Source organism: Salvelinus namaycush, chromosome 34 (genome assembly GCF_016432855.1).
Source record: "Salvelinus namaycush isolate Seneca chromosome 34, SaNama_1.0, whole genome shotgun sequence".
NCBI classification, from domain to species: domain Eukaryota; kingdom Metazoa; phylum Chordata; class Actinopteri; order Salmoniformes; family Salmonidae; genus Salvelinus; species Salvelinus namaycush.
Window position 1 is genome coordinate 21,973,987 of NC_052340.1, and position 15,352 is coordinate 21,989,338.

A 15,352-nucleotide genomic window follows, 5' to 3' on the forward strand; every position below is an offset into this window, starting at 1 on the left:
AGAGACAAGGAAGGAGAGAGAGAAAGAGAGAGAAGAGGAGGAGAAAGATACATAGAGGAAGGGCAGCAGAAGTTAGGGGGAGATTGTGTGATGCACAGCAGAAGTTAGGGAGATTGTGTGATGTACAGCAGAAGTTAGGGAGAGATTGTGTGATGTACAGCAGAAGTTAGGGGGAGATTGTGTGATGCACAGCAGAAGTTAGGGAGAGATTGTGTGATGTACAGCAGAAGTTAGAGAGAGATTGTGTGATGTACAGCAGAAGTTAGGGAGAGATTGTGTGATGCACAGCAGAAGTTAGGGAGATTGTGTGATGTACAGCAGAAGTTAGGGAGAGATTGTGTGATGTACAGCAGAAGTTAGAGAGAGATTGTGTGATGTACAGCAGAAGTTAGAGAGAGATTGTGTGATGTACAGCAGAAGTTAGGGGGAGATTGTGTGATGTACAGCAGAAGTTAGGGAGAGATTGTGTGATGTACAGCAGAAGTTAGGGAGATTGTGTGATGTACAGCAGAAGTTAGGGAGATTGTGTGATGTACAGCAGAAGTTAGGGAGATTGTGTGATGTACAGCAGAAGTTAGGGAGAGATTGTGTGATGTACAGCAGAAGTTAGGGAGAGATTGTGTGATGTACAGCAGAAGTTAGGGAGAGATTGTGTGATGTACAGCAGAAGTTAGGGAGAGATTGTGTGATGCACAGCAGAAGTTAGGGAGATTGTGTGATGTACAGCAGAAGTTAGGGAGAGATTGTGTGATGTACAGCAGAAGTTAGGGGGAGATTGTGTGATGTACAGCAGAAGTTAGAGAGAGATTGTGTGATGTACAGCAGAAGTTAGAGAGAGATTGTGTGATGTACAGCAGAAGTTAGGGAGAGATTGTGTGATGTACAGCAGAAGTTAGGGAGAGATTGTGTGATGTACAGCAGAAGTTAGGGAGAGATTGTGTGATGTACAGCAGAAGTTAGGGAGAGATTGTGTGATGTACAGCAGAAGTTAGGGAGAGATTGTGTGATGTACAGCAGAAGTTAGGGAGAGATTGTGTGATGTACAGCAGAAGTTAGGGAGAGATTGTGTGATGTACAGCAGAAGTTAGGGAGAGATTGTGTGATGTACAGCAGAAGTTAGGGGGAGATTGTGTGATGTACAGCAGAAGTTAGGGGGAGATTGTGTGATGTACAGCAGAAGTTAGGGGGAGATTGTGTGATGTACAGCAGAAGTTAGGGAGATTGTGTGATGTACAGCAGAAGTTAGGGGGAGATTGTGTGATGTACAGCAGAAGTTAGGGAGATTGTGTGATGTACAGCAGAAGTTAGGGGGAGATTGTGTGATGTACAGCAGAAGTTAGGGAGATTGTGTGATGTACAGCAGAAGTTAGGGAGAGATTGTGTGATGCACAGCAGAAGTTAGGGGGAGATTGTGTGATGTACAGCAGAAGTTAGGGGGAGATTGTGTGATGTACAGCAGAAGTTAGGGGGAGATTGTGTGATGTACAGCAGAAGTTAGGGGGAGATTGTGTGATGTACAGCAGAAGTTAGGGAGATTGTGTGATGTACAGCAGAAGTTAGGGGGAGATTGTGTGATGTACAGCAGAAGTTAGGGAGATTGTGTGATGTACAGCAGAAGTTAGGGGGAGATTGTGTGATGTACAGCAGAAGTTAGGGAGATTGTGTGATGTACAGCAGAAGTTAGGGAGAGATTGTGTGATGCACAGCAGAAGTTAGGGGGAGATTGTGTGATGTACAGCAGAAGTTAGGGGGAGATTGTGTGATGTACAGCAGAAGTTAGAGAGATTGTGTGATGTACAGCAGAAGTTAGGGGGAGATTGTGTGATGTACAGCAGAAGTTATGGGGAGATTGTGTGATGTACAGCAGAAGTTAGGGGGAGATTGTGTGATGTACAGCAGAAGTTAGAGAGATTGTGTGATGTACAGCAGAAGTTAGAGAGATTGTGTGATGTACAGCAGAAGTTAGGGAGAGATTGTGTGATGTACAGCAGAAGTTAGAGAGAGATTGTGTGATGTACAGCAGAAGTTAGAGAGAGATTGTGTGATGTACAGCAGAAGTTAGAGAGATTGTGTGATGTACAGCAGAAGTTAGGGAGAGATTGTGTGATGTACAGCAGAAGTTAGGGGGAGATTGTGTGATGTACAGCAGAAGTTAGGGGGAGATTGTGTGATGTACAGCAGAAGTTAGGGAGATTGTGTGATGTACAGCAGAAGTTAGAGAGATTGTGTGATGTACAGCAGAAGTTAGAGAGAGATTGTGTGATGTACAGCAGAAGTTAGGGGGAGATTGTGTGATGTACAGCAGAAGTTAGGGGGAGATTGTGTGATGTACAGCAGAAGTTAGAGAGAGATTGTGTGATGTACAGCAGAAGTTAGGGAGAGATTGTGTGATGTACAGCAGAAGTTAGAGAGATATTGTGTGATGTACAGCAGAAGTTAGGGAGAGATTGTGTGATGTACAGCAGAAGTTAGGGAGAGATTGTGTGATGTACAGCAGAAGTTAGGGAGAGATTGTGTGATGTACAGCAGAAGTTAGGGAGAGATTGTGTGATGTACAGCAGAAGTTAGGGAGAGATTGTGTGATGTACAGCAGAAGTTAGGGAGAGATTGTGTGATGTACAGCAGAAGTTAGGGAGAGATTGTGTGATGTACAGCAGAAGTTAGGGAGAGATTGTGTGATGTACAGCAGAAGTTAGGGAGAGATTGTGTGATGTACAGCAGAAGTTAGGGAGAGATTGTGTGATGTACAGCAGAAGTTAGGGAGAGATTGTGTGATGTACAGCAGAAGTTAGGGAGAGATTGTGTGATGTACAGCAGAAGTTAGGGAGAGATTGTGTGATGTACAGCAGAAGTTAGGGAGAGATTGTGTGATGTACAGCAGAAGTTAGGGAGAGATTGTGTGATGTACAGCAGAAGTTAGGGAGAGATTGTGTGATGTACAGCAGAAGTTAGGGAGAGATTGTGTGATGTACAGCAGAAGTTAGGGAGAGATTGTGTGATGTACAGCAGAAGTTAGGGAGATATTGTGTGATGTACAGCAGAAGTTAGGGAGAGATTGTGTGATGTACAGCAGAAGTTAGGGAGAGATTGTGTGATGTACAGCAGAAGTTAGGGAGAGATTGTGTGATGTACAGCAGAAGTTAGGGAGAGATTGTGTGATGTACAGCAGAAGTTAGGGAGAGATTGTGTGATGTACAGCAGAAGTTAGGGAGAGATTGTGTGATGTACAGCAGAAGTTAGAGAGATTGTGTGATGTACAGCAGAAGTTAGGGAGAGATTGTGTGATGTACAGCAGAAGTTAGGGAGAGATTGTGTGATGTACAGCAGAAGTTAGGGAGAGATTGTGTGATGTACAGCAGAAGTTAGGGAGAGATTGTGTGATGTACAGCAGAAGTTAGGGAGAGATTGTGTGATGTACAGCAGAAGTTAGAGAGATTGTGTGATGTACAGCAGAAGTTAGAGAGATTGTGTGATGTACAGCAGAAGTTAGGGAGAGATTGTGTGATGTACAGCAGAAGTTAGAGAGATTGTGTGATGTACAGCAGAAGTTAGGGAGAGATTGTGTGATGTACAGCAGAAGTTAGGGAGAGATTGTGTGATGTACAGCAGAAGTTAGGGAGAGATTGTGTGATGTACAGCAGAAGTTAGGGAGAGATTGTGTGATGTACAGCAGAAGTTAGGGAGAGATTGTGTGATGTACAGCAGAAGTTAGAGAGATTGTGTGATGTACAGCAGAAGTTAGAGAGATTGTGTGATGTACAGCAGAAGTTAGGGAGAGATTGTGTGATGTACAGCAGAAGTTAGAGAGATTGTGTGATGTACAGCAGAAAGTGACATTGTGTTGTGTTCTAACTGAAAGGACTGAGAAGTGGACATTTGGTGCATAATGAAGAAGTGGAATGTTTGTGTTCAAACGGCAGTGAAACATGTCAGAATATCTAATCAGATATATTATAGCTACACGGAACAAAAATACAAACACAACATGTAACGTGTAGGTCATGTTTCATGAGATGAAATAAAATATCCCACACATTTTTCATACAAACAAAAAGCTTATTTCGCTCAAATTTTGTGCACAAATTAGTCTACCTCCCTGTTAGTGGATTATGCCAAGATAATCCATCCACCTGACAGGTGTGGCATATCAAGAAGCTGATTAAACAGCATGATCATTACACAGGTTTTGTCACACAACACAATGCCACAGATGTCGAAAGTATTGAGGGAGTATGCAATTGGCATGCTGACTGCAGGAGTGTCCACCGGAGAGGTTGCCAGAGAATGTAATGTTCATTTTTCTACCATAAGCCACCTTTGTCATTTCAGAGAATTTGGCAGTACGTCCAACCGCAGATCACATGTAACCACACCAGCCCAGGACCTCCACATTCAGCTTCTGCACAAACTGTCAGAAACTCTCAGGGAAGCTCATCTGATTGCGTCGTCCTCACCAGGGTCTTGACCTGACTGAAGTTCGGCGTCATTACCGACTTCAGTGGGAAAATGGTCATCTTTGATGGCCACTGGCACGCTGGAAAAGTGTGCTCTTCACAGATGAATCCCGGTTTCAACAGTACCGAGCAGATGGCGTTGTGTGGGCGAGTGGTTTGTCAATTGTGTGAACAGAATACCCCATGGTGTCGGTGGGGTTATGGTATGGGCTGGCATAAGCTAGGAACAACGAACACAATTACATTTTATCAATGGACAGGGATACCGTGACGAGATTCTGAGGGCCATTGTCATGCCCTTCAACCCCTGCCATCACCTCATGTTTCAGCGTGATAATGTACGGCCCCATGTTACAAGGATCTGTACATAATTCCTGGACACTGAAAATGTCCCAGTTCTTCCATGGCCTGCATACTCACCAGACATGTCACCCACTGAGCATGTTTGGGATGCTCTGGATCTACATGTATGACAGTGTGTTCCAGTTCCCGCCAATATACACCAACTTTGCACAACCATTGAAGAGGAGTGGGACAACATTCCACAGGCCACAAACAACAGCCTGATCAACTCCATGTGAAGGAGATGTGTCTTGCTGTATGATATAAATGGTGGTCACACCAGATACTGACTGGTTTTCTGATCCACAACCCTACTTTTTTTAAAGTTATCTGTGACCAACAGAATCACATCTATAGTCCCAGTCATGTGAAATCCATAGATTAGGGACTAATTAGTTTATTTGACTGTACGTCGTCAGTAAACTCTTTGAAATTGTTGTATGTTGCATTTATATTTTTGTTCAGTGTACTTCCACAAGGTATTCCTCTCGACAGTGACTAAGTGTGTGTGGATTGCATAAAGACTCTTCTAGCGCGAGTGTATGTGTGTTTTTATATATATATATATATATATATATATATATATATATATATATATATATATATATATATGTGTGTGTGTGTGTACCTCTAACAGAGACTCTTCCAGCGTGGCTAGCTGGATCTTCTTGTCCTCCTCCTGCTGTAACAGACGGGTCTTCTGGGTCTCTAACTCTGGCTTCTCCTGCTGGATGGTCAGAGCTAGGAGCTAATACACACACAACGGATGGTCTGATTAACCAGGAGACAGTCCCAGTGTACAGTAATAAAACAACGGTAGGTAGTGTGTGTTTACCTGTCCCCGCAGGCCAGCTCTGGTGGTGGTGAAGTTGACCTCAGTGACGACAGAGGCAGCGTCGGGGGGGATGAAGGGGGAGGGGTTACGCGTGGCCAGGAACAGACGAAACTCCTCGTTATAATCTATCACCTTATCACCTATCTGAACCACGTACCGCGGACCTGGAGAGAGGGAGAGATGGAGGGAGGGGGAGATGGAGGGAGAGATGGAGAGAGGGAGGGAGAGATGGAGAGAGGGAGTGAGAGAGGGAGGGAGTGAGAGAGGGAGGGAGTGAGAGAGGGAGAGAGGGAGTGAGAGATGGAGAGAGTGAGAGATGGAGGGATATATGGATAGAGGGATGGTGGGAGGGAGAGATGGAGGGTAAGATGGAGGGAGATATGGAGAGAGGGAGGGAGTGAGAGATGGAGAGAGGGAGTGAGAGATGGAGAGAGTGAGAGATGGAGAGAGTGAGAGATGGAGAGAGTGAGAGATGGAGGGAGATATGGATAGAGGGATGGTGGGAGGGAGAGATGTAGAGAGGGAGTGAGAGATGTAGAGAGGGAGAGAGGGAGGGAGAGATGGAGGGAGGGAGAGATAGAGAGAGGGAGGGAGAGATGGAGAGAGGGAGGGAGAGAGGGAGGGAGAGGGAGGGATGGAGAGAGGGAGTTAGAGAGGGAGAGATGGCGGGAGAGAGGGGGAGAGAATGGTTATTCCAGGACATTTCATGGATATAAACTCAGCCTCTTCTCTGCATTGCAGCACATCCTGCTCCCTTCCTCTCTCCCTCCCGTTTCTTTTCTCCATCCTCCAGTGGATGGCCAATCCCCCTCTTTTCTTTCCAGTGGATTCACTGCCCTTTAACCAACACCCTTCTCTCTAACTTCCACCCTCTCTCTCTACCTCTCTCTCCCCCTCCCTCACTACCTCTCTCTCTCTCTCCCTCCCCTCACTACCTCTCTCCCACTCCCTCTCCTCCTCCTCCCTCTCACTCACCCTGTCGTCATACCGTGTGTAGACTCACCCCGTCGTCATACCGTGTGTAGACTCACCCCGTCGTCATACCGTGTGTAGACTCACCCCGTCGTCATACGTGTGTAGACTCACCCCGTCGTCATACCGTGTGTAGACTCACCCCGTCGTCATACCGTGTGTAGACTCACCCCGTCGTCATACCGTGTGTAGACTCACCCCGTCGTCATACCGTGTGTAGACTCACCCCGTCGTCATACCGTGTGTAGAATCACCCCGTCGTCATACCGTGTGTAGAATCACCCCGTCGTCATACCGTGTGTAGACTCACCCCGTCGTCATACCGTGTGTAGACTCACCCCGTCGTCATACCGTGTGTAGACTCACCCCGTCGTCATACCGTGTGTAGACTCACCCCGTCGTCATACCGTGTGTAGACTCACCCCGTCGTCATACCGTGTGTAGACTCACCCCGTCGTCATACCGTGTGTAGACTCACCCCGTCGTCATACCGTGTGTAGACTCACCCTGTCGTCATAGTGTGTGTAGACTCACCCTGTCGTCATAGTGTGTGTAGACTCACCCTGTCGCCATAGTGTGTGTAGACTCACCCCGTCGCCATAGTGTGTGTAGACTCACCCCGTCGTCATAGTGTGTAGACTCACCCCGTCACCATAGTGTGTGTAGACTCACCCCGTCGCCATAGTGTGTGTAGACTCACCCCGTCGCCATAGTGTGTGTAGACTCACCCCGTCGCCATAGTGTGTGTAGACTCACCCCGTCGCCATAGTGTGTGTAGACTCACCCCGTCGTCATAGTGTGTGTAGACTCACCCCGTCGCCATAGTGTGTGTAGACTCACCCCGTCGCCATAGTGTGTGTAGACTCACCCCGTCGCCATAGTGTGTGTAGACTCACCCCGTCACCATAGTGTGTGTAGACTCACCCTGTCGCCATAGTGTGTGTAGACTCACCCTGTCGCCATAGTGTGTGTAGACTCACCCTGTCGCCATAGTGTGTGTAGACTCACCCTGTCGCCATAGTGTGTGTAGACTCACCCTGTCGCCATAGTGTGTGTAGACTCACCCTGTCGCCATAGTGTGTGTAGACTCACCCTGTCGCCATAGTGTGTGTAGACTCACCCTGTCGCCATAGTGTGTGTAGACTCACCCTGTCGCCATAGTGTGTGTAGACTCACCCCGTCGCCATACCGTGTGTAGACTCACCCCGTCGTCATACCGTGTGTAGACTCACCCCGTCGCCATAGTGTGTGTAGACTCACCCCGTCGCCATAGTGTGTGTAGACTCACCCCGTCGCCATAGTGTGTGTAGACTCACCCCGTCGCCATAGTGTGTGTAGACTCACCCCGTCACCATAGTGTGTGTAGACTCACCCTGTCACCATAGTGTGTGTAGACTCACCCTGTCACCATAGTGTGTGTAGACTCACCCTGTCACCATAGTGTGTGTAGACTCACCCTGTCACCATAGTGTGTGTAGACTCACCCTGTCACCATAGTGTGTGTAGACTCACCCTGTCACCATAGTGTGTGTAGACTCACCCTGTCACCATAGTGTGTGTAGACTCACCCTGTCACCATAGTGTGTGTAGACTCACCCTGTCACCATAGTGTGTGTAGACTCACCCTGTCACCATAGTGTGTGTAGACTCACCCTGTCACCATAGTGTGTGTAGACTCACCCCGTCACCATAGTGTGTGTAGACTCACCCCGTCACCATAGTGTGTGTAGACTCACCCCGTCACCATAGTGTGTGTAGACTCACCCCGTCACCATAGTGTGTGTAGACTCACCCCGTCACCATAGTGTGTGTAGACTCACCCCGTCACCATAGTGTGTGTAGACTCACCCCGTCACCATAGTGTGTGTAGACTCACCCTGTCACCATAGTGTGTGTAGACTCACCCTGTCGTCATAGTGTGTGTAGACTCACCCTGTCACCATAGTGTGTGTAGACTCACCCTGTCGCCATAGTGTGTGTAGACTCACCCTGTCGTCATAGTGTGTGTAGACTCACCCTGTCGTCATAGTGTGTGTAGACTCACCCTGTCGTCATAGTGTGTGTAGACTCACCCTGTCGTCATAGTGTGTGTAGACTCACCCTGTCGTCATAGTGTGTGTAGACTCACCCTGTCGTCATAGTGTGTGTAGACTCACCCTGTCGTCATAGTGTGTGTAGACTCACCCTGTCGTCATAGTGTGTGTAGACTCACCCTGTCGTCATAGTGTGTGTAGACTCACCCTGTCGTCATAGTGTGTGTAGACTCACCCTGTCGTCATAGTGTGTGTAGACTCACCCTGTCGTCATAGTGTGTGTAGACTCACCCTGTCGTCATAGTGTGTGTAGACTCACCCCGTCGCCATAGTGTGTGTAGACTCACCCCGTCGTCATAGTGTGTGTAGACTCACCCCGTCGCCATAGTGTGTGTAGACTCACCCCGTCACCATAGTGTGTGTAGACTCACCCTGTCGCCATAGTGTGTGTAGACTCACCCCGTCGCCATAGTGTGTGTAGACTCACCCCGTCACCATAGTGTGTGTAGACTCACCCCGTCACCATAGTGTGTGTAGACTCACCCTGTCACCATAGTGTGTGTAGACTCACCCTGTCACCATAGTGTGTGTAGACTCACCCTGTCACCATAGTGTGTGTAGACTCACCCTGTCACCATAGTGTGTGTAGACTCACCCCGTCGCCATAGTGTGTGTAGACTCACCCTGTCACCATAGTGTGTGTAGACTCACCCTGTCACCATAGTGTGTGTAGACTCACCCCGTCGCCATAGTGTGTGTAGACTCACCCTGTCACCATAGTGTGTGTAGACTCACCCTGTCACCATAGTGTGTGTAGACTCACCCTGTCACCATAGTGTGTGTAGACTCACCCTTTCACCATAGTGTGTGTAGACTCACCCTGTCACCATAGTGTGTGTAGACTCACCCCGTCACCATAGTGTGTGTAGACTCACCCCGTCGCCATAGTGTGTGTAGACTCACCCTGTCACCATAGTGTGTGTAGACTCACCCTGTCACCATAGTGTGTGTAGACTCACCCTGTCACCATAGTGTGTGTAGACTCACCCCGTCGCCATAGTGTGTGTAGACTCACCCTGTCACCATAGTGTGTGTAGACTCACCCCGTCGCCATAGTGTGTGTAGACTCACCCTGTCACCATAGTGTGTGTAGACTCACCCCGTCGCCATAGTGTGTGTAGACTCACCCTGTCACCATAGTGTGTGTAGACTCACCCTGTCACCATAGTGTGTGTAGACTCACCCCGTCGCCATAGTGTGTGTAGACTCACCCTGTCACCATAGTGTGTGTAGACTCACCCCGTCGCCATAGTGTGTGTAGACTCACCCTGTGCTATCAGGTCTCTCCTCAGTAGTGGATAGAGTACCGGCTCCACTCCATCCATCTCCTGGATGATCAGCGTTTTCCCAAAACGCACAGCCAACTCCAGAGACGTGATGAAGTTAGGGTCCTGGAGGAAAAACACACAGAGCCGAGGGGTTCTGATAACAGCACTGATGCCTGGTGTGATGTCTGGTATCTAACTGGTCTGATGTCTGGTGTGATGTCTGGTATCTAACTGGTCTGATGCCTGGTGTGATGTCTGGTATCTAACTGGTCTGATGTCTGGTGTGATGTCTGGTATCTAACTGGTCTGATGTCTGGTGTGATGTCTGGTATCTAACTGGTCTGATGTGATGTCTGGTATCTAACTGGTCTGATGTCTGGTGTGATGTCTGGTATCTAACTGGTTTGATGTCTGGTGTGATGTCTGGTATCTAACTGGTCTGATGTCTGGTGTGATGTCTGGTATCTAACTGGTCTGATGTGATGTCTGGTATCTAACTGGTCTGATGTCTGGTGTGATGTCTGGTATCTAACTGGTCTGATGCCTGGTGTGATGTCTGGTATCTAACTGGTCTGATGTCTGGTGTGATGTCTGGTATCTAACTGGTCTGATGTCTGGTGTGATGTCTGGTATCTAACTGGTCTGATGCCTGGTGTGATGTCTGGTATCTAACAGGTCTGATGCCTGGTGTGATGTCTGGTATCTAACTGGTCTGATGCCTGGTGTGATGTCTGGTATCTAACTGGTCTGATGTCTGGTGTGATGTCTGGTATCTAACTGGTCTGATGTCTGGTGTGATGTCTGGTATCTAACTGGTCTGATGTGATGTCTGGTATCTAACTGGTCTGATGTCTGGTGTGATGTCTGGTATCTAACTGGTCTGATGCCTGGTGTGATGTCTGGTATCTAACTGGTCTGATGTCTGGTGTGATGTCTGGTATCTAACTGGTCTGATGTCTGGTGTGATGTCTGGTATCTAACTGGTCTGATGTCTGGTGTGATGTCTGGTATCTAACTGGTCTGATGTGATGTCTGGTATCTAACTGGTCTGATGTCTGGTGTGATGTCTGGTATCTAACTGGTCTGATGTCTGGTGTGATGTCTGGTATCTAACTGGTCTGATGTCTGGTATCTAACTGGTCTGATGTCTGGTATCTAACTGGTCTGATGTCTGGTGTGATGTCTGGTATCTAACTGGTCTGATGCCTGGTCTGATGTCTGGTGTGATGTCTGGTATCTAACAGGTCTGATGTGATGTCTGGTATCTAACTGGTCTGATGTCTGGTGTGATGTCTGGTATCTAACTGGTCTGATGTGATGTCTGGTATCTAACTGGTCTGATGTCTGGTGTGATGTCTGGTATCTAACAGGTCTGATGTCTGGTGTGATGTCTGGTATCTAACTGGTCTGATGCCTGGTGTGATGTCTGGTATCTAACTGGTCTGATGCCTGGTGTGATGTCTGGTATCTAACTGGTCTGATGTCTGGTGTGATGTCTGGTATCTAACTGGTCTGATGCCTGGTGTGATGTCTGGTATCTAACTGGTCTGATGTGATGTCTGGTATCTAACTGGTCTGATGCCTGGTGTGATGTCTGGTATCTAACTGGTTTGATGTCTGGTGTGATGTCTGGTATCTAACTGGTCTGATGCCTGGTGTGATGTCTGGTATCTAACTGGTCTGATGTCTGGTGTGATGTCTGGTATCTAACAGGTCTGATGCCTGGTGTGATGTCTGGTATCTAACAGGTCTGATGCCTGGTGTGATGTCTGGTATCTAACAGGTCTGATGCCTGGTGTGATGTCTGGTATCTAACTGGTCTGATGCCTGGTGTGATGTCTGGTATCTAACTGGTCTGATGCCTGGTGTGATGTCTGGTATCTAACTGGTCTGATGTCTGGTGTGATGTCTGGTATCTAACTGGTCTGATGTCTGGTATCTAACTGGTCTGATGTCTGGTGTGATGTCTGGTATCTAACAGGTCTGATGTCTGGTGTGATGTCTGGTATCTAACTGGTCTGGTGTGATGTCTGGTATCTACCTGGTCTGATGTCTGGTGTGATGTCTGGTATCTAACTGGTCTGATGCCTGGTGTGATGTCTGGTATCTAACTGGTCTGATGTCTGGTGTGATGTCTGGTATCTAACTGGTCTGATGTCTGGTCTGATGTCTGGTGTGATGTCTGGTATCTAACTGGTCTGATGTCTGGTGTGATGTCTGGTATCTAACTGGTCTGATGCCTGGTGTGATGTCTGGTATCTAACTGGTCTGATGTCTGGTGTGATGTCTGGTATCTAACTGGTCTGATGCCTGGTGTGATGTCTGGTATCTAACTGGTCTGATGTCTGGTGTTATGTCTGGTATCTAACTGGTCTGATGTCTGGTGTGATGTCTGGTATCTAACTGGTCTGATGTCTGGTGTGATGTCTGGTATCTAACAGGTCTGATGTCTGGTGTGATGTCTGGTATCTAACTGGTCTGATGTCTGGTGAGATGTCTGGTATCTAACTGGTCTGATGCCTGGTGTGATGTCTGGTATCTAACTGGTCTGATGCCTGGTGTGATGTCTGGTATCTAACTGGTCTGATGTCTGGTGTGATGTCTGGTATCTAACTGGTCTGATGCCTGGTGTGATGTCTGGTATCTAACTGGTCTGATGTGATGTCTGGTATCTAACTGGTCTGATGCCTGGTGTGATGTCTGGTATCTAACTGGTTTGATGTCTGGTGTGATGTCTGGTATCTAACTGGTCTGATGCCTGGTGTGATGTCTGGTATCTAACTGGTCTGATGTCTGGTGTGATGTCTGGTATCTAACAGGTCTGATGCCTGGTGTGATGTCTGGTATCTAACAGGTCTGATGCCTGGTGTGATGTCTGGTATCTAACAGGTCTGATGCCTGGTGTGATGTCTGGTATCTAACTGGTCTGATGCCTGGTGTGATGTCTGGTATCTAACTGGTCTGATGCCTGGTGTGATGTCTGGTATCTAACTGGTCTGATGTCTGGTGTGATGTCTGGTATCTAACTGGTCTGATGTCTGGTATCTAACTGGTCTGATGTCTGGTGTGATGTCTGGTATCTAACAGGTCTGATGTCTGGTGTGATGTCTGGTATCTAACTGGTCTGGTGTGATGTCTGGTATCTACCTGGTCTGATGTCTGGTGTGATGTCTGGTATCTAACTGGTCTGATGCCTGGTGTGATGTCTGGTATCTAACTGGTCTGATGTCTGGTGTGATGTCTGGTATCTACCTGGTCTGATGTCTGGTGTGATGTCTGGTATCTAACTGGTTACATTAGGACTAACATGTCTCTGTGTGATATGAGTTCACAGTACCTGTTGGTTGACTGAAATATGTGTTAAATGTGTTCTGACAGGCGTGATGTGTGAATGATTGACAGGTGTGACAGGTGTGTGACAGTTGTACCTGCTGGTTGATGACCTCGAGGCGATGCTGCTTCAGGTGAGTATGGAGCCACTCTGTAGCCCGAGAGGAGGGGTCGATGAGGAACGGACAAGCAACACTCTGAGAGAGAGAGAGAGAGAGAGAGAGAGAGAGAGAGAGAGAGAGAGACGTAAGTGATGGATGAGATTCTGAAAGTCATTGAGGAACTAAGAGTCCTTTTTCCATTTATTTTCCTATCTATATATTAAGATAGATGCTGAAATAGTTTTTCTCTCTGGGGAGAATCTTTGAGGCCCAGTCCAGTCCTCTCTCACAACTGTCACAGTGATTGGCCAGCGAGGCATTGGCTGTCTGGATTCAGAGCTGCCAGACATTGAGCAGTACACACCAAACAAAGGGATGAAATCTCTTTATGCTATGGCTCCCTCTATTTATTTCCGCCTTTCCTCTCCTCCCATCTCTCTAAACCACGTCCTTTCTGTTTATCTTTCCCCATCCCTCCTTCTTTATCTATATTTGTTTATTCATCCTTTCTCTCCCTCTTTCCCTCTGTAGAGTCATATATGCTTCAGATATGGTGTGGGTGATGGTTATTGCCCTGTGTGTGTAAACTGTAATGGCTTTATTTACAGTCTCCCAGGGTTGACAAACCATCAAACACTATGTCTGCTGTAGTGGTCCAACCTACACACTCTCCACCAGACCTAGCATAGAGAACCACAGTTTGGAGAGCAATTTATGAGACACACTGAGCAGACATGTCACACAGCACCAGATACCAGCGGAATACCCTTTTATTGCGTGTTTGCAGTAAATTGCTGTGGGAGCACACCAGACATGCTTTATAAAAGGGTCTAAGAATCAAAGTGGACTAGGATTGCAAAGGTAGGATATATTACTGGAAACTTTCCAAGTTTACCAGTAAACTACCAGAATTTTGGTATCATTCAAATATTTTATGTAATCCATCAAAAGACATTTAGTGGCCTTTTTGGATACTTCAGATTATCACAGGTGGCTAATAGTCTCTGGCCCTCTGTGTGTCTTATCACATGTAAAATATATGAAATAATGAAATAAGATGATTTAAAAATAAATAGAATGACAGAGCTGCCAACATTATACTAAACTTCTGAGTGGCACAGCGGTCTAAGGCACTCTATTGCAGTGCTGCGGCATCACTACAGCCTGGGGTTCGATCCCACCCGGTGTCATTAACGGCCGTGACTGGGAGTCCCATAGGGAGGCGCACAATTGGCCCAGCGTCGTCTGGGTTGGGGCGGGTTTGGCCAGGGTGGCTTTACGTGGCTCATCGCGCTCTAGCGACTCCTTGTGGCGGGCCGGGTGCCTGCAGGCTGACGTCGGTCATTAGTTGACCAGTGTTTCCTCTGACACATCGGTGCAGCTGGCTTCAGGGTTAAGCGGGCGGGTGTTAAGAAGCGCGGCTTGGCAGGTCATGTTTCGGAGGATGCATGACTCGACCTTCGCCTCTCCCGAGCCCATTGGGCAGTTGCAGCGATAAGACATGATTTTAATCACGAAATTGGGGAGAAAATGGGGGTAAAAATTACACAAAAAAACATTACCGTAATTGCTGGACTATTAAGCGCACCTGAATATAAGCCGTACCCACTGAATTTTTTACAAATATGTATTTTGTACATAAATAAACCGCACATGTCTATAAGCCGCAAGTGCCTACCGGTATATTGAAACAAATTAACTTTACACAGCCTTTAAACGAAACACGGCTTGTAGCAAAAATAAATAGGCTTTTAAACGAAACACGGCTTGTAACAAAAATAAATAGGCTTTAACGAAACACGGCTTGTAACAAAAATAAAAAAATAAATAGCAGTAAACAGTAGCCTACCAAGAAAGTCAAACTTCATTGCGGTGGCGATTGTTATGGCTTTCAGTCGGATCTGCACAGTTCCAACGTCTTATCATCGACTCATTAAGGCCAAGCTCCCGTGCAGCA

General features: G+C 47.2%; 1 protein-coding gene across 1 annotated transcript in view; it reads right to left on the reverse strand.

The window, feature by feature from the left end:
* LOC120028431 (cytoplasmic dynein 2 heavy chain 1) overlaps positions 1-15,352 on the reverse strand; it is a 121,760-nt gene that overhangs the window by 2,191 nt on the left and 104,217 nt on the right. The window contains exons 68-71 of the mRNA XM_038973651.1: positions 13,393-13,491; positions 9,964-10,087; positions 5,632-5,795; positions 5,425-5,544 (exon numbers count right to left, since the gene is read on the reverse strand). Coding sequence (XP_038829579.1) covers positions 5,425-5,544; positions 5,632-5,795; positions 9,964-10,087; positions 13,393-13,491 — 507 coding nt within the window. The remainder of the gene's footprint in view (positions 1-5,424; positions 5,545-5,631; positions 5,796-9,963; positions 10,088-13,392; positions 13,492-15,352) is intronic.